General features: G+C 52.2%; 2 protein-coding genes across 2 annotated transcripts; one reads left to right on the top strand and one right to left on the bottom strand.

Annotated features, from left to right (window-relative positions):
- Positions 1-1697: 1697 nt before the first annotated feature.
- Positions 1698-5019, bottom strand: ZNF524 (zinc finger protein 524). Its single transcript, XM_004381908.2, has 2 exons — positions 4910-5019; positions 1698-2790 (listed from the first exon to the last, which is right to left on the bottom strand). The coding sequence occupies exon 2, from the start codon at positions 2749-2751 to the stop codon at positions 1969-1971; it is 783 nt and encodes a 260-aa protein (XP_004381965.1). The 5' UTR covers positions 2752-2790; positions 4910-5019; the 3' UTR covers positions 1698-1968.
- Positions 5020-10281: 5262 nt separating this feature from the next.
- On the top strand, positions 10282-17301 carry FIZ1 (FLT3 interacting zinc finger 1). The gene is made up of 2 exons (XM_004381771.2): positions 10282-10599; positions 15644-17301. Exons 1-2 carry the CDS (start codon positions 10282-10284, stop codon positions 16853-16855), a joined length of 1530 nt encoding a protein of 509 aa, XP_004381828.1. The 3' UTR covers positions 16856-17301.
- The last annotated feature ends 242 nt before the right edge of the window (positions 17302-17543 follow it).

The raw sequence follows: 17543 nt of genomic DNA, 5'->3' as shown, positions 1-17543 counted from the left end.
CACCCGCCCCCGAGGCGCCGGCGTGGAGGAGCGGAAAGAGGAGGCGGCGGCGGCGGCGGCGAGGAAGGGTGAAGGGCGCCTGCGCACTGGCTCGGGGACGCGGGCAAGGGAAAACCTAGACCGCTTCCGGTGGGCGAGCACAGCAAGGTGCGCCTGCGCTTTCCTCCTCTTCCTTAGGGCACCGCCCACATGCTCCGGATATCCGGTTAAGCCACACCCCTCGCATCACGTCTAACACTTAAGCCTCAACCCCCGCTCGGGACCACGCCCACCCCAGAGCTCATTACAAGCCCGCCCACTGCCTCGAAGCCTGTCCTCCTCGCCCCATCCCCACTAAATTCCTCTGTTCTTTTTTCATCTAAGATCCAAGCCCCTCCCCTGTGGAACTCCATTTTCTCTTCTAAGCGCTGCGCCTAGCCCCCTCCACTTTTTCTTAAGCCCCGCCTCTCAACGTTTCTTACGTGGAACCACGCCCCTGTGTTTAAGCCCCACCCCCACCCCATAGCGTTTAAGCTCCACCGTGCACTTAACTTTTGTGCGATAGCTCTGCCTCACACCGCTAATGGATTCCCTTAAGTCAGTGGTTGTCGGGGTATGGTTGGGGGACCAGCAACATCAGTAGCAACATCCCCTGGAAACTCGTTAGAATTACAAATTCTTGAGCCTCTTCCCCAAATCTACTGAATCAGAAACCTGGGGGGTTGTCTAGTCATCTGTGTTTTCAATACACCGTAAGCCCTACCCCTCGCATGTATACTAGAAGCTTCACTCCTAACTCGCTCCACCCCAAGCAGCCAAGCCCAGTCCTATCAGCCCCTACCCCCTCTCAGGGACTTCCCTTTGAGAACTCAGACATCTTTCTCTCCCCCTAGCCTGAATAACAGTCATGCCACCCCTGGGACCCCCTCCTAACAATTAAGTCCCACTTCTCCTAAAATCTGCTCTCAACCAGGGCTTCAAACCGGTTCATTCCAGCTCGAACCCCTGCTGAAAATTTGCATTTACACTACAGATATACTGAATCAGAATCTACATTTTAACAAGATCCCAGGTGGTTCTTATATATAATAAATTTTGAGAACCACTGCTTGACTAGTGTTTTTCCCACAGAATGGCTGATGGGTTTGAACTGAGGACCTTTTGGTTAGAAGCTGAGTACTTAACCACTGCACCACCTGGGATCCTTCGTCTGTCTTAATCACCCCTCTTATTTCCCCTCCACCCCTAAACTCCCTAAAGCCCCACCCCAGTTCTCAGCTCCTTCTTCTAAGCTCCACCCATAGTTCTCACTTTACTATCCAATAAGCCAGGCCCCTCGGTCTCAGCCCTGCCTCCTGCTTCCTTAGCTCCGCCCTTCCTCCAAGCCACATCCTTATCTCTGTAAACCCTATCAAAGTTGTCTATCCGGTCATAACCCTCCACTCAGGTTTTCCTTCCCCAAACAGTGGGTCCCTAGGACTAGGAGACTGGGGACAAGTAATAGCTGCAGAATTTCCTGGACTCTGGCTGGAGTGCGAGAACCAAAGACTCAATGTTTCACGTAATTACAATGCATATTTACTGGGAGTGCCTTAGGGTCTGATGTAAATGAGGGACGCAGAGGTTTCCCCCAAGCCACTCTTTAGCGCCGCATTAATGAGGCACCTGACATGGTTCTTACAAACTCCACATCCTCACATCTAGGCGGTGTCCACGTGGAGGGAAGTTTGAAGGGAGGAGAAGGGTCAGCCCCGCACCATCACTGAGCACACACAGGAAGCCGGCTGGCAGAGATTTATTTCGGAGTCCCCTTCCTTCAGGGGCCTGTCAGTCTGGGGGTGTGTGGCAAAAGGCAGCAGGACCCACAAGTGTAAGTCCCCACCCTCCCACAGCAGGAAGACCATTAGAAATGAAGGTGTCCCCGCCCCCCTGCCCAGGCCCAGCACCAGCTCTAAACTTGGCCTGGGGAGGGGGGGCCAGGGCTGCGAGTCAGGCTGGCTCTTTCTCCTCCGGCCCCTCTTCATCTGCCCCCGCCGTGGCCGGGATGCTCTCGTCGTCCCACGGCAGCTCAGGCCCGGGGTCCGGGGGACACAGGGGTTCCCCCAGGGCTTCGGGGTGCTTGCGCTTGGCATGGCGCCGCAGCGTGTTGGCCTCGGTGAAGCGCAGCCGGCAGATGGGGCACTGGTAGGGGCGCTCCCCAGAGTGGACGCGGTGGTGGTGGGCCAGCTCGCCCGCCTCGCGGAAGCGGCGGGGGCAGAGCGGGCAGCGGTAAGGCCGAAGGCCGGCATGTATGTTGCAGTGCCGCCGCAGGTGGCTGGACCGCTTGAAGGTCTTGCCGCAATCCTTGCACTCATGGGGCTTCAGCTCTGAGTGGGAGATGCTGTGGCGTTCCAGGTCAGAGAGGTAGGAGAAGGCCCGCAGGCAGACGGGGCAGAAGTGAGGGGCCTTCTTGGGGCCGGTGCCCTCAGGCCCACCCGCTGCCGACCCTTCGGACACTGTGTAGGGCACACCCTGGTCATCGATCAGCAGGAGGTCGTTGCCCCCACCACTGCCCACCGGGGACGACACCCCCTGGGGCAGCAGGGGTTCCTGCCCTGACCTGGAGGGACGGCCCCGCTTTCGAGGGAGGGAGGCCTTGAGCTTCGGCTTCGAGGAGGTGGCCCCCCCAGGACGGCGGCCTCGGCGGCCCCCAGGAACAGAGGGTAAGGCCAGAGGTTTCTCTTCCTCCTCGGGCAAAGGTGAAGGCAACGGTTCTGGGCTGGGGGTGTCCATTGAGCAGTGAGGGACTTGGGTCTGGGCACTGGAGCCAGGCTAGGACGAGAGAGGGGGCAGTGTCAGTGCAGGAAGGGTCTGGGCTACCCCTGTGTGCCCCAACACCTAGCCCAGCTCTCTGTCGGAGTCTTTTGACCTAGGCACCGCTGCCATTTCACCTGTATGCACAAGTCTAGCCATGGTGTGGGTAAAATGGCCAAATAATTGGGTACCACTTTAAATAGCCCCCTAGTGCTCCCTTTGATATAGAAGTTCAGGATCAGCTTGGGTTGAAAAAAAAATCTTCAAGAGAGAATAGAGAGTTTAATGAGGGTGCAGATCAGTAGTGGGTGCCTCAATACAAACAGCCTATGAAATCCCAGGCCATAGAGGCTTCAGAAATGTTCTTGTCCCCCTTCCTGATGGCAGAAGTGGGGAGGGGTTCAAGATTGGAAGAAGGGGATTCGTCCAAGTGATGCTTGACCCTGAGTCATCAATGAGGAAATATATTTGAGTGTTTAAGAGTCTGGGCTCTAGAGTCAGACATCTTAAGTTCAAATCCTGAGCCTGTCAGTTACTATCTCTGTGGTCTTGGGCAAGTTGGTGACTTCCTCTGCCTCAGTTAAGCCTTCTGCAAAATGGGACTAATCGTTCTACCTATACACACAAGACATGATATGAGGAGCTACTGCTGTTGTTGGGTGCCACTGAGTCAATATTCGATTCATAGTGACACCCTGTGACAGAGAAGTATTGCCCCATAGGGTTTTCTAGGCTGTAATCTTTACGGGAGGAGCCCTGGTGGTGCGGTGGTTAAGTACTTGGCTGCTAAGGGAAAGGTCAGCGGTTCAAATCCACCAGCCGGACAAAGATGCGGCAGTCTGCTTCCATAAAGATTACAGCCTATGAAACCCTATGCGGCAGTTCTACTCTGTCCTATAGGGTTGATATGAGTCAGAATCAACTTAATGTCAAGGGGTAACTTTACAAGAACAGATTGCCATGTCTTTCTCTCAAGGAGCTGCTGGGTGGGTTCAAACCACCAATCTTTTGGTTGGCAGCTTAGCCTCTAACCGTTGCACCACCACGGCTCCTTAATATGAGAACACACTTAAAGTGGTCAGTACACAAGAATTATTTAGGAGAGATTAGCCGTTGCTATCATCATCATGAGTAGCTAAGCCTCGCACCAACCCTCTGAGAAAGAATGCATCACCCTCATTTTGCAATGGGGAAACTGAGGCAAAGGAAAGCCAGGGCAGTTGCCCAAGTTCTCTCTATCAGTACTGGCAGGGCTAAGACTCGAGCCAGATTTTGCTGACTCCAATGGCCCAGGCAGTGAAAAGAAACAGGCCCAAGGAGATAAGAGGACATTGTGGGGTCCCTCAGTCCCAGATGTTGATCTGGCTCAACAGGTCACTAATTGCTTTCTGAGCCAAAGTTTCCTCTTCTTTAAAATGGGCATATTTAATAGGGTAGTTGGGAGAAGCAAATGAAATAAGGGACATATATGCCTGGCACCTAGCAAGTGCTCAACATACCACCACCACGATTATCATCATCATCACGGGAAAATACTTACTCCCCTGACCCACTCAGGGCCTGGGTCGATGAATGTGCATAATAAAAAAGTGATGGTAGATGGGGCTGGATTTAAAGTAAAACATAATTGAGCGCATGGGATTAAAACAAACGGGTGCAGTTACGAGGAGTGGCTGCAGGTGCTACCTACATCCCCCTTTTAACATAAACTGAGGTCCAGTGAGGAGCAACCACTTTTCCATGATGACCTAGTTAGCTCCAGTAGGGGGCTGGACTAGAACTCGGGTCTTTGGAAAGGTAGGGAGTAGAAATGGCCCCCTCTACACCCCCGACACCCCCACCCCCGCCCAGGCGCGTGCCCGTTGGCCCCCAGCGGCGAGGCTCGCGCGCGGGGCGGGCCCTGCGGGGGCGGCGGCCAATGAGCGGCGCCCGGACCGCAGACGGCGAGGGTGCCAGGAAGGGGGTCTGCGCGCGCGCGCCAACCTGACTCGTGGGGCGCGAGGTCGGTGTGCGCGCGCGCCTGGGCGAATGCGCAGGAAGGAACAAGTGCTGGGGGGGCGCGCGAGGAGCGCGCGGCCCTGGGCCGCCCCTCCCTCCCATCCCCCTTCCCCGCCCGGGACCCCCGCCTCTCGGGTACCTCATTTGCATGTCGCCTGGGCTCGCCTGTGAGCGCGCGCGCGCGCACGAGGGGCGACGGGGCCCGAGTGTAGGAAGGGGCGGGGGTGAGGGGGCCCTGCCCCTCGGCGGCGGCGGCGGCGCGCGGGAGACGGCCCCGCCCCTCGGAGCGGACGCCCGTCGGCCCCTCCCTCCCCTACCCCGTCGGGTCCGCGCGCCTGCAGGGAACAAAGAGGACTCGCCGAGGCCGCCAGGTCCTAAGGCCTGGTCACGTCCGTACAGGCACATTGCGCCTGCGCAGCAGTCTCCCTCATTTGGCCGAAATGGAATGGAGACGTTTCAAGCCCCTCCCTTCTTTCACTCGTGTTTTCTGTTGGAGAAACAACCCCACCACCATCACCATCACATACCCTACCACACAGAAATGTCTTTTCTCCCACAAAGCACCCAGTGGGGTGACCCAATCAAAAAAAGACACAATGTATGAGAAGTGAGGAAAATGGCTGCCGACTGCCCGTAGTTAAGATGGTGCCTGTTAGACGTCAAAGTCTATCGAGGGCTAAGCGAACAAGATGGAGCCTGGTTTTTTTCTCCTGTCTATAAACCGCAGGTGGCGAACTTCGATGTCTCCCCTTTCTCGTGCTTGAAGTCTACAGCCTGCCTAGGAGGAGTCCGAAGGTGGGACAAGGGAATCATATCTGCCTTCATTTACGTTAGCACCCGTTAGCGTCGCCATAGAGGGAAAGAAGGCCGTGCGCCAGGGTTGCTGCCCTTAGTCTGTATGGCGTCGTTGTCTCCCCGCCCCTTTTCCTTTGCCCTCACCCAAGATGGCGCCAATCTGGTTTCTCTAACCTTCTTCAGGGCAGGAAACGGGAAGGAAAAGAGGGAGAATGGCGGGAGTGTGGAAGGGGGAGCCAAGAGGGCGGGAGGAAGGGGCAGTAAGGGGGGCCCGAGGCGGAAGTCGAGAGGCCCCCCGGGTGGAAGTGACGCTACCCCGCTGCCCAAAATGTCGGCGCCCAGAGAGAGGTGTAAGTAATTTAAGAGGAAAGCCAACCGATTTCCCCGGCCTCCCGGGGCCGCTCCAAGTCTCCAGAGCCCCCCCTCCGTATGAGTGAAGTGGACTCGCCTGGCCCCGGATCCCGCCTGACCTTTCCCCGCTCCGGGCGCCCGAGGCCCGCACGTTTTAGGGACGGGGGAGAGGCACAAAAGGCCAGTTCTCGGGGCTTGGGGCCTGGAGCGGACTTGAGCGGGAGGGTAGCACCGCAGGCTGCTGGGTGTGGTTGGAGGCGGGGCTTAGTAAAGGTTGGGGAGGAGCAAGGACTGGGAACAGCCTGATGGGGGCGTGGCTTAGGTCGAAAATGGGCGGGACTCTTTGGAGGTAGCTGGGCTGTGAGTAAAATATGGGAGGAGCTTAGGCAAAGGGGTGGGTTTTATAAAGGGGCATAGCTTATAAAGAATGATTGGAGATCCCTAGGTTGAAGGGTAGAAAAAGCCTCATTGATGCTTAGTGGGGATGTGGGGCTCAGGGTTCGAGTGGGAGGAGCTTAGAATAAAAGGGTTAGTTTGTCTAGGGGTGTGGGTTAGAGATGGGTGAACATAGTGAGGGAGCGGGGCTGAGGTGTTGTAATTTGGAGTGTGTTAGAGGAGAAGTAGCCCGTGAGTGACATAAGTGGTTTGTGTTTGCCTACTAACTGAAAGGTTGGTGGCGCTGGGGAAGAAAAGCTTGGCAATCTGCTTCTGTAAAGATTACAGCCAAGAAAACCCTTTAGAGCTGTTCTAATCTATAGCACATGGAGTTGTCGTGAGTTGGAATTGACTCGCAGGCAAAGGGGTTTAGAGGAGAAAGGAAGGGACTTATTAGGGGAAGGGCTGAGAAAAGTGAGAGTTGCTGAGTGGAGCCGTTTTGGAGAGGAGGAGGCTTATCTGAGGGTGGAGTTCTTGGAGGCAAGTCTTAGTGGAGAAGACAGGGGCTCCAAGAAGTCAGATAAACTTAGAAAAGCATGGTGGAACTTACAGGATAGTAGTAACCAAAACAGCTTACTTATTGAGTATTATGCACTGGGCTAAGTAAGCACATAGCACTCACATTGCCACAATTTTGCCTAATCCTCACTACCACTTTGTAAGGTAGGTACTACTATTACTCCCATTTTGTAGAGGAAAAGAGTTTTTGTTGGTTACAGGACTGGTTCTGGTGGCGCTGGAAGGATGACTCAGGTGTGCTTGCCTTCAAACCTTTGTCCTCTCATTCACTTAGTTGTTGTTAGGTGCCATGAAGTCAGTTCCGACTCATAGCGACCCTATGTACGACAGAACGAAACACTGCACGGTCCTGTACCATCTTCACAATCATTGTCATGCTTAAGCCCATTGTCTAAGCCACTGTATCAGTAGTCGGCTTCAAAGAAGAGTGGGAGGGACTTGGGGAGTGGGAGGGGCTGACTGAGAAGTAGGAAGGTCTTATTGAGGAGCAGGTGGGGCTTGGTGGGGAGTGGGAAGGGCTTGGTCAGGAATGAAGGGCTTGGTGAGGAGTGGAGGGCTTGGCAAGGAATTGCAGAGGCTTGGCAAGGAGTCGGGGTGCTTAGTGAGGAATAGTAAGCTTGGTAAGAAGTGTTGTTGTTAGGTGCTGTTGAGTGGGTTCCGACTCAATAGCGACCCTGTTATAACAGAACAAAACACTGCCTGGTCCTGTGCCATCCTCACATCCTTGAGCCTATTGTAGCCACTATGTCAATCCATCTCATCGAGGGCCTTCCTCTTTTTAGCTTACCCTCTACTTTATTAAGCATGATGTCCTTCTCCAGGGGCTGGTCCCTCCTGATAACATGTCCAAAGTACGTCAGACGAAGTCTTGCTTCTAAAAGCATTCTGGCTGTACTACTTCCAAGATAGATTTCTTCATTTTTCTGGCAGTCCACGGTGTATTCAATATTCTTTGCGAACACCATAAGTCAAAGACATCAATACTTCTCAGGTCTTCCTTAGTCATTGTTCAGCTTTTGATTGCGTATGAGGCAACTGAAAATCCCATGGCTTGGGTCAGGTGCACTGTAGTCCTTAAAGTGACATATTTACTTTTGAACACTTTAAAGAGGTCTTTTGCAGCAGATTTGCCCAGTGCAAGACGTTGTTTGATTTCTTGACTGCTGCTTCCATGGGCGTTGATTGTGGGTGCAAGTAAAATGAAATACTATATAACTTCAGTGTTTTCTCCATTTATCATGATGTTGCTTATTGGTCCAGTTATAAGGATTTTTGTTTTTTTTTGTGTTGAGGTATAATCCATACTGAAGGCTGTGGTCGTTGATCTTCATCAATAAGTGCTTCAAGTCCTTTTCACTTTTAGCAAGCAAAGTTGTGTCATCTGCATATTGCAGGTTGTTAATGAGTCTTCCTCCAATCCTGATGCCCCATTCTTCTTTATATAGTCCAGCTTCTCGGATTATTTGCTCAGCATACAGATTGAATAACTATGGTGAAAGGATACAACCGTGACCCATGCCTTTCCTGATTTTAAACCACACAGTATCCCCTTGTTCTGTTTGAATGACTGCCTCTTGGTCTATGTACAGGTTCCTCCTGAGCACAATTAAGTGTTCTGGAATTCCCATTCTTCCCAATGTTTTCCATAATTTGTTATGATCGACACAGTCGAATGCCTTTCCATAGTCAATAAAACACAGGTAAACATCTTTCTGATATTCTGTGCTTTCAGCCAAGATCCATCTGACATCAGCAGTGATATCCCTTGTTCCACATCCTCTTCTGAATCTGGCTTGAATTTCTGGCAGTTCCCTGTTGATGTACTGCTGCAACCATTTTTTAATTTTACTTGTGTGTGATATTAATGATATTGTTCGATAATTTCTGCATTCTGTTGAATCACCTTCCTTTGAAATGGGCACAAATATGGATCTCTTCCAATCAGTTGGCCAGGTAGCTGTCTTCCAAATTTCTTGGCACAGACAAGTGAGTGCTTCTAGCGTTGCATCCATTTGTTGAAACATCTCAATTGGTATTCCATCAATTCCTGGGGCCTTGTTTTTTGCCAGTGCCTTCAGTGTAACATGGACTTCTTCTTCAGTACCATTGGTTCTTGATCATATGCTACCTCCTGAAATGGTTGAACATTGACCAGTTCTTTTTGGTACAGTGACTCTGTGTATTCCTTCCATCTTCTCTTGATGCTTCCTGCGTCATTCAATATTTTGCTCATAGAATCCTTCAGTATTGCAGCTCGAAGCTTGAATTTTTTTCTTCAGTTCTTTCAACTTGAGAAAGGACGAACTGTTCTTCCCTTTTTGTTTTCTAACTCCACGTCTTTGCACATTTCATTGTAATACTTTACTTTGTCTTCTCGAGATGCCCTTTGAAATCTTCTGTTCAGCTCTTTTACTTCATCATTTCTTCCGTTTGCTTTAGCTACTCTACATTCAAGAGCAAGTTTCAGAGTCTCTTCTGACATCCATTTTGGTCTTTTCTTTCTTTCCTGTCTTTTTGGTGACCCCTTGCTTTCTTGGTGTATGATGTTCTTCATATCATCCACAACTTGTCTGGTCTTTGGTCATTATTGTTCAGTGCGTCAAATCTGTTCTTCAGGTGGGATATACTGAAGGTCAGTACTTTGGCTCTCCTGGACTTGTTTTAATTTTCTTCAGTGAGGAGTAGGAGGGGCTTATTGAAGAGTAGAAGGGGCTTGGGAAGGAGTGAGAGGGACTTGGTGAGAAGTAGACTTAGTGAGGAGTGGGAGGGGCTTTGTGTTGAGTGGGAGGGGCTTGGTGAATGGGAGAGGTTTGGCAAGCAGTGGTAGGGGCTTAGGGGCTTAGTGGTAGGGTTGGCGAGGAATGGGAGGGGTTTATAGAGCAATGGGAGGGGCTTAGTGAGGGTAGGTTGGCACGGCTAGGAGTGGGAGTGACTTATTAAGGAGTGGTAGGGGCTTTGTGGGGGTGGGAGGCGTTTAGGGGGTACGAGGGGCTTTAGGAGGGGAAGGTGCTTGGCAAGAAATACAAATGCTTAGAGAACAGTAAGAGGGGCATTGAGGGATATGGGTGGGACCTAAGCAAGAGTACGACAGGCTTAGAAAGGAGTGGGGAGTCCATTCCCAAGGAGTAGGAGAGGCTTAAAATCATACTCTGGAGTAGAAACGGTTTGGCGTGCGATCAGGAAGATTGGCAGATGAGTAAAGAGTGAGAAGCCTTTATAGGAGAGTGGGAGGGGCTTGAGGAGGGCTTGGCTTGAAGAGAAGTGAGAGGGTCTCCCAGAGTATAGGTGATGGGTCAGTGAGCCCAAGGAGCCCAGGAGGGGAGGGCTGATGTGAAAGTGACCCCTGATCTGACCTCATGTCTCCTCCCTACTCCAGAGAGAGCCCCCACCCACTACCACCCTCCCACCGCCATGGACGACACCCCGCTGCCAGCTCCCCCGACCCTTCCCCCAGCCCCCACACCAGCCCCGGCCCCACCCGCGGCAGCCCCCCGGGTCCCGTTCCACTGCAGCGAGTGTGGCAAGAGCTTCCGCTACCGCTCGGACCTGCGGCGCCACTTCGCACGGCACACAGCACTCAAACCCCATGCCTGTCCGCGCTGCGGCAAGGGCTTCAAGCACAGCTTCAACCTGGCTAACCACCTGCGCTCGCACACTGGCGAGCGGCCCTACCGTTGCTCCGCCTGCCCCAAGGGCTTCCGAGACTCCACGGGCCTGCTACACCACCAGGTGAGTCCTCCAGGTCTCCCAGGTCTCCCCACTTCCATCTGGGAAAAAAGCAGCTGGCCACAGGCCCACTCACCCCCCTCTTCCCTTTGTAAAGTCCCTTCTTCCCCACCAAAGCACCCTTAAGTCAAAGCTTAAGGTGTTTCCCTTTCAGCCACCACCTAACACAAGAACTAGAACGTTCATAGTAAGTTGTTTTTGTTAGTGGCCGACAAGTCGGTTCCGACTCATGGTCACCCCATGTGTGCAGAGTAAAACTGTGCTCCATAAGATTTTCAAGGCTGTGATCTTTTGGAAGCAGATTGCTAGGCCTTTCTTCCGAGGTGGCTCTAGGTAGATTTGAACTGCCAACCTTTTGGTTAGTTATGCAACGATTAACCATTTGTGCCTCCCAGGTTCTCCACCATAGTAAATTAGCTCCAGTTATATATTCCTCCCCTCTCCCACCCACCCCTGCCAGTACCCCCAAGAACCCCAGTAGCTTCAATTTTGTTTATCATTTCCTTACTGTTTTTTAAGTAGATTTATCACATAATCTCACAGTTCGTTCCTTTACTCAACTATTATTTCTTGAATGCCTACCCTGTGCTCTAAGGAGCCTTGGTGGCACAACAGTTAAGCGCTGGGCTGCTAACCAAAATGTTGACAGGTCGAACCCACCTAGCAGCTCTACGGGAGAAAGAATTGGCAATCTGTTTCTGTAAAGATTACAGCCAAGAAAACCCTGTGGGGCAGTTCTGTTCTGTCACATGCAGTTGCTAAAGATCAGAATCGACTAGACGGCACTCAACAACAGCAACACCCTGTGCCCAGGAGTCCTTGGGTGGCGCAAATGGTTAAGCGCTGGGCTACTAACCAAAAGGTTGGCAGTTCGAATACACCCAGAGGCACCTTGGAAGAAAGGCCTGGCAATCTACTTCCAAAAGGTCACAGCCTTGGAAACCCTGTGGAGTGCAATTATACTCTGCACACAGGGGGTTGCCGTGTCTCGAAATCGACTCAATGGCAACTGATAACCCTGTGTCCAGTAGGGTTGTCAATGTAAAAATAATAAAGTCCATGCCTTCATAAAGCTTACACTTCAGTGGAGGAAGTCAGTAGACATGTAGATGATAAACAAGGATACAATACATAGGTGAGAATATTCTGGAAAGGAAGAAGAGCTGGGAAGGAAATAAGACAGTTCGATGTCTTGGAGTGACTAGGGGAGAGCTAAGGGCTACTTTGCAGCTCTGGTGGTGCAGTGGTTAAGAGCTCGGCTGCTAACCAACAGGTTTGCATTTCAAATCCATCAGCCGCTCCTTGGAAACCCTATGGGGCAGTTGAACTCAGTCCCATAGGGTTGCTATAAGTCAGAATTGACTCAATGGCAGTAGGTTTGGTTTTTGGTATTCTGAGGAGCCCTGGTGGTGCAGTGGTTAAAGCACTCAACTGCTAACCGAAAGGTCAGTGGTTCAAAACCACCAGCAGAAGATACCTGGGAAGACAGGCCTGGCGATCTGCTTGCACGAGGTCACAGCCTTGAAAACTCAATGGAGCAGTTCTACCCTGCACACATGGCTTCACCATGAGTCAGAGATGACTTGATGGCAACTAACAACTACAACAAAAACAGACATAGTCCACCCATTTGGTGGTCTCCCAGAGCCACCAGTCTAGTGGGGGAGATGTTCACTGGACAGTAAGGTTAATAAATGTTAAATTGCAACAGAAACGTGAGGACAGCGGGTAACAGTACTTTGAGGTCAATACAAGAGATGGCTGAAGTAATTGGTGTGAGGGATAGGGCCAGGGATGGTTTGCCAGAGAAAGAGGTGGTGATGAACTGCCCCGAAGAACAAAAAGGCATTCATCAGGAAGAGAAATGATGGGGGCGGGAATGAGCTGTCCAGGGCTCGGGAATGGGACATGCACTTTCAAGAAGCGAGGCCAGCTTTTGAGGAGCTGGAGGAGGGCCAGTGTGGCCAGAGCACAGAAAACAAGGGGCAGTGTGTCACGGGAGAAGGCTGGAGGGCACAGGGCTTCTAACACCTACTATGTGCCAGGTACTGGAAATACGGCAGTGAGAAAAACCAATACGATCCCTATTTTCCCAGTTCTTATTTGGTGGGATAGTCCCTGAGTGGTGCAAATGGTTAGGTGCTTGGCTACTAAATGAAAAGTTGGCAGTTCAGATCTACCCAGAGTTGCCTTGGAAGAAAGGCCTGGTGATCTACTTCTGAAAAATCAGCCATTGAAAACCCTACGGAGCACAGTTCTACTCGGACACACACAGAGTTGCCATGAGTTGGAATCAACCCAAGGCCAACTGGTTTGGTTTTGGTTTTTATTTGATGGGGAGACAGATGACACACAAGTTAGATGTAGTTCCCCAGTTGCCATCCAGTCACCTCTGACTTATGGTAACCCCATGTGTGTCAGAGTAGAACTGTGCTCTTTAGGGTTTTTGTTTTTTTAAATAATTTATTTTATTTTTGTTGTTGAGAATATACACAGCTAAACATACACCAATTCGAGTTTCTGCATGTACATTTCAGTGACATCAATTACATTCTTTGAGTCGTGCAACCATTCTCACCCTCTTTTTTCTGAGTTGTTCCTCCACTAGTAACATAAACTCACTGTCTGCTAAGGTTCCTATCTAATCTTTCAAGTTGCTGTTGTCAGTTTAATTCCACAAAGATAGATCTTAAAAGAGCATAATGCCATAGGATTTTCTGGCTGATTTTTAAGAAGTAGATCGCCATGTCTTTCTTCTGAGACACCTCTGGGTGGGCTCAAACCGCCAACCTTTCAGTTTGCAGCCGAGCACATTAATCGTTCGCACCACCCAGGGACTTCTAGATGTAGTTACTAAGTGTGACATGAGCCGTAAGTTCTGAGGAGAGAGGATAGGTGTGATGAAATGTGGTGAGCTGGAGGCCTAGATTTAGGGCAGGTTTTCTGAAGAGCTGACAGATAAACAGAGGCTTAGAGAATAAGAGAGGAGGCTGCCATTGGAAAGAACACTCCAGGCAGGGAGTACAGCATGTACAAAGGCCCTGAGGTCAGCATGACCTTGTGTTAGAAAGTTAGATGGAGAGAGAATAAATGATGGGGTTCACTGCTCTTGGGCTATACTACAGTAAATTAACTCTTATCTAGAGCCAGGATAGAGTTGCTCCTTAGAAGCAAGGATGGCGAGAGTTTGTCTTATGTACTTTGGACATGTTATCAGGAGGGACCAGTCCCTGGAGAAGGACATCATGCTTGGTAAAACAGAGGGTCAGTGAAAAAGAGGAAGACCTTCAACAAGATGGATTGATGCAGTGGCTGCAACAATGGGCTCAAACACAGCAACGATTGTGAGGATGGTGCAGGATGAGGCAATGTTTTGTTCTATTGTACATAGGGTCTCTATGAGTCGGAACCAACCCAGTGGCACCTAACAACAAAACAGAGCTAGGATGGCAAATGAGTAGGACTCCCTGCTGAATCTACAGGTCCATGCCCCCGGTAGACATTACCAATGAATCACTGCACTCTTTCTCATTGAGCCTCACAGTCCTTCCCACAGCTCTCCAGGCAGCCATTACCAATTGATAGGACTCCTACACTCAAATAAAATCTCACTCTGCCATTTAAGGAGTCTTAAATAAACCACAAGGGGCATTTGTGTCACAACAGGTAAGTGCTTGGCTGCTAACCGAAGGGTTGGTAGTTCAAACCCACCCAGCAGCTCTGCTTCTCTATGGAAGCAGAGAGTATAGCCAAGAAAACCCTATCGGGCAGTTCTACTCTGTTACATAGAGTCGCTATGAGTCAGAGTCAACTAAATGGCACCAAACAACAATAACAAATAAACCACAAGGGCAAATACCAGTAGAGACCTCTGGAAGGCACAGGCTTGCTCCGTTGACAAGCCTGGCTGTGCCTCAGAAAAAAATACAGATTCCTAGACTCCCACCCAGGAGATTGTGATTCCCTGTATCTGTAAGTGGGGGCCATACATCTGTATTTGTGATTTGGTGCAGAATCCCTTCTCCTGCCCTGATGCACCTGAGGACTATGACCTCGGCCCCTCAGTAACTGAAGCTTATGCAGCCTGTGCTTGTGGGGCGGAAGATGCCCCCTCCCAGGGCTGGCTTCTCTGACCCTCTAGATGTGTGCTGTTTAATATGGGAGTCATTAGCCACAGATGGCAATTTAAATTAATTAAATAAAATTTAAAACTCAGTTCCTCAATTGCAAGGAGCCCTGGTGACACAGTTAAGTGCTTGGTTGCTAACCAAAAGGTCAGCAATTCAAACCCACCAGTCACTCCAAGGGAGAAAGATGTGGCAGTCTGCTTCTGTAAAGATTATGGTCTTGGAAACCCTATGGGGCAGTTCTACTCTGTCCTATAGAGTCGCTATAAGTCGGAATCGACTTCACAGCAATGGGTTTTTTTGGGTTATGACTCGAGCAATTATTTTGTGATGATCTCAGCCTTTCACAGCACCTCTGTGAGATGACCCATTTTATTTACTGTACCCATTTTACAGAGGAGAAAAACAGAGGCCCAGAAATGGGAAGTTACTTGCCCAGGGTTTCATGGCGAGCAGAAAGCGGAGCTGGGATTTGAACCCAAGTCTATCCATTCCCAGAGTCCAATTACTTAATGCTGTCCTAGTGAGTGACAATGAATTAAGACTTGGACAGCGAGTGGAGGAGTTTCTGGGCTTGAGGGAACAACATGTGCAAAAGTTCTGAGGCTGGAAGAGACTTGCCCTTTTTGAGAACTGAAAGAATGCCAGTGTGGCTCAAAGGAGAGAGCCAGAGTGAGAAGATTGGACTGAAAAAATGTTGAACTGGTAAATGTTGGGTTATATGTGTATATATATTTGTTTACAACAGCAACAACAACGAAATCTAAAAAAAAAAAAAAAAAAAAAGGTTGGAGCCAGATAGAACACAGTCTTGTAGGCTGTAACAAGAAGTTAGGGCCCCATCCCTCTGGAGTCCAGACATCTGTCTTGTAGGCTGGGCCATTCACCCTGACAGCCTCCTTTTCCTCCCTCTTTCCTAGGTCGTCCACACTGGTGAGAAGCCCTACTGCTGCCTGGTCTGCGAGCTCCGTTTTTCTTCACGCTCCAGCCTGGGTCGTCACCTCAAGCGCCAGCACCGGGGGGTGCTCCCATCCCCTCTGCAGGCCGGCCCTAGCCTGCCTGGCCTGAGCGCACCCTGCTCTGTCTGCTGCAACGTGGGGCCCTGCTCGGCGTGTGGGGGTGCGGCAGGGAGTGGTGGCGAGGGCCCGGAGGGCGCAGGTGCAGGCCCGGTCAGCTGGGGGCTGGCTGAGGAGGCAGCGGCCGCAGCTGCGGCCTCACTGCCTCCATTTGCTTGTGGGGCTTGTGCGCGGCGCTTCGACCATGGCCGCGAGCTGGCCGCCCACTGGGCCGCACACACTGATGTGAAGCCCTTCAAATGCCCTCGATGCGAGCGTGACTTCAACGCGCCGGCGCTACTCGAGCGGCACAAGCTGACACACGACCTACAGGGCCCTGGTGCGCCCCCGTCGGCCCAGGCCTGGGCCGCGGGGGCTGTGGTGGAGCCAGAGGCTGCCAGCGAGCAGGGTGCCCCAGAGGTGGGTGATGCGCCCCCGGCCTGGGACGACGTCCTGCCCCTGGGACCCGCGGGGGGCAGTGTGCCCGAGCTGGGGGCACTGCTCCCCGAGGGTGGTGGTGAGGCCCCTGCGCCCCCGGCGGCTACCGAGCCTTCGGAAGACACACTGTACCAGTGCGACTGCGGGACTTTCTTCGCATCGGCCGGGGCCCTTGCCAGCCACCTGGAGGCGCACTCAGGCCCTGCCACCTATGGCTGCGGCCACTGCGGGGCGTTGTATGCGGCCCTGGCGGCCCTGGAGGAGCATCGGCGCGCCAGCCACGGTGAGGGCGGTGGTGAGGAGGCTGTGATGGCGGCCGCAGTGGCCCCAGAGAGGGAGCCGGCGTCCGGGGAACCCGCGTCGGGCTCCGGCCGTGGCAAGAAGATCTTCGGCTGCTCCGAGTGCGAGAAGCTGTTCCGCTCGCCACGCGACCTGGAGCGGCACGTGCTTGTGCACACCGGTGAGAAGCCATTCCCGTGCCTCGAGTGCGGCAAGTTCTTCCGCCACGAGTGCTACCTCAAGCGCCATCGGCTACTGCACGGCACTGAGCGGCCCTTCCCTTGCCACATCTGCGGGAAGGGCTTTATCACGCTCAGCAACCTTTCGCGCCACCTGAAGCTGCACCGAGGCATGGACTGAAACGGCCGCTTGGCCTCGACCTACCCATCCCCAGGCACCGAGCTCAGGGCCCGGGCCAGGGGACCTCCCAAATCCAGGCACGGGCCCTGAGCCAAGGCGACCCCGGCTGAAGAGATGGGACCACCAATACCGACACAGGCCCCTGAGTTAGGGGGAATGGGACACACATGGGGACTGCAAATAAACCAAGGGACTCCTTAGCAAGGGAGTCCCAGAACATGAGTTGGGGGTCCCCAAAGCTACGGAGAGACTCCTGAGCTTGAGGCCCCTGGGATATGAAGCAGGGCACCCTCCAAATCAACAGGTCCCCAGGCTGGTGGAACCTGGGAATGAGAACTGCACCCACAAGCACCCTATCATCTTGAAGGCCCTATTAACAAAAAATGGGCACCCTGAAGGGAAGACCACCCTACTCCCTGAGAGCCATCATTCCCAACGACCTTGATCTGGAGAATGTGGAAGGGCAATATCCTGAAATTTTCCTGGATCCCTCCCCAGCAAATGCTACCCACCAGAGTCACTGCGACAGTGCCCCCAGAAAATGGATACTGCCGGAACCTGCCTTCCCCCATTTCATTCCCTATGCCGAAAGAGGACCAGGGTAGATGCTCCCTGACCCCTCTCCCCTCAAATTAGGTCTCCTCCTACTGCGGAATGGGTCGGCCCTAAGGATCCTACCCGCCCCCAA

The sequence above is a fragment of the Trichechus manatus genome, unplaced genomic scaffold (assembly GCF_000243295.1).
Source record: "Trichechus manatus latirostris isolate Lorelei unplaced genomic scaffold, TriManLat1.0 scaffold00087, whole genome shotgun sequence".
Taxonomy (NCBI): Eukaryota; Metazoa; Chordata; class Mammalia; order Sirenia; family Trichechidae; genus Trichechus; species Trichechus manatus.
The sequence above is the reverse complement of the archived record's forward strand: the minus strand, read 5'-3'. Positions and strand labels throughout refer to the sequence as shown.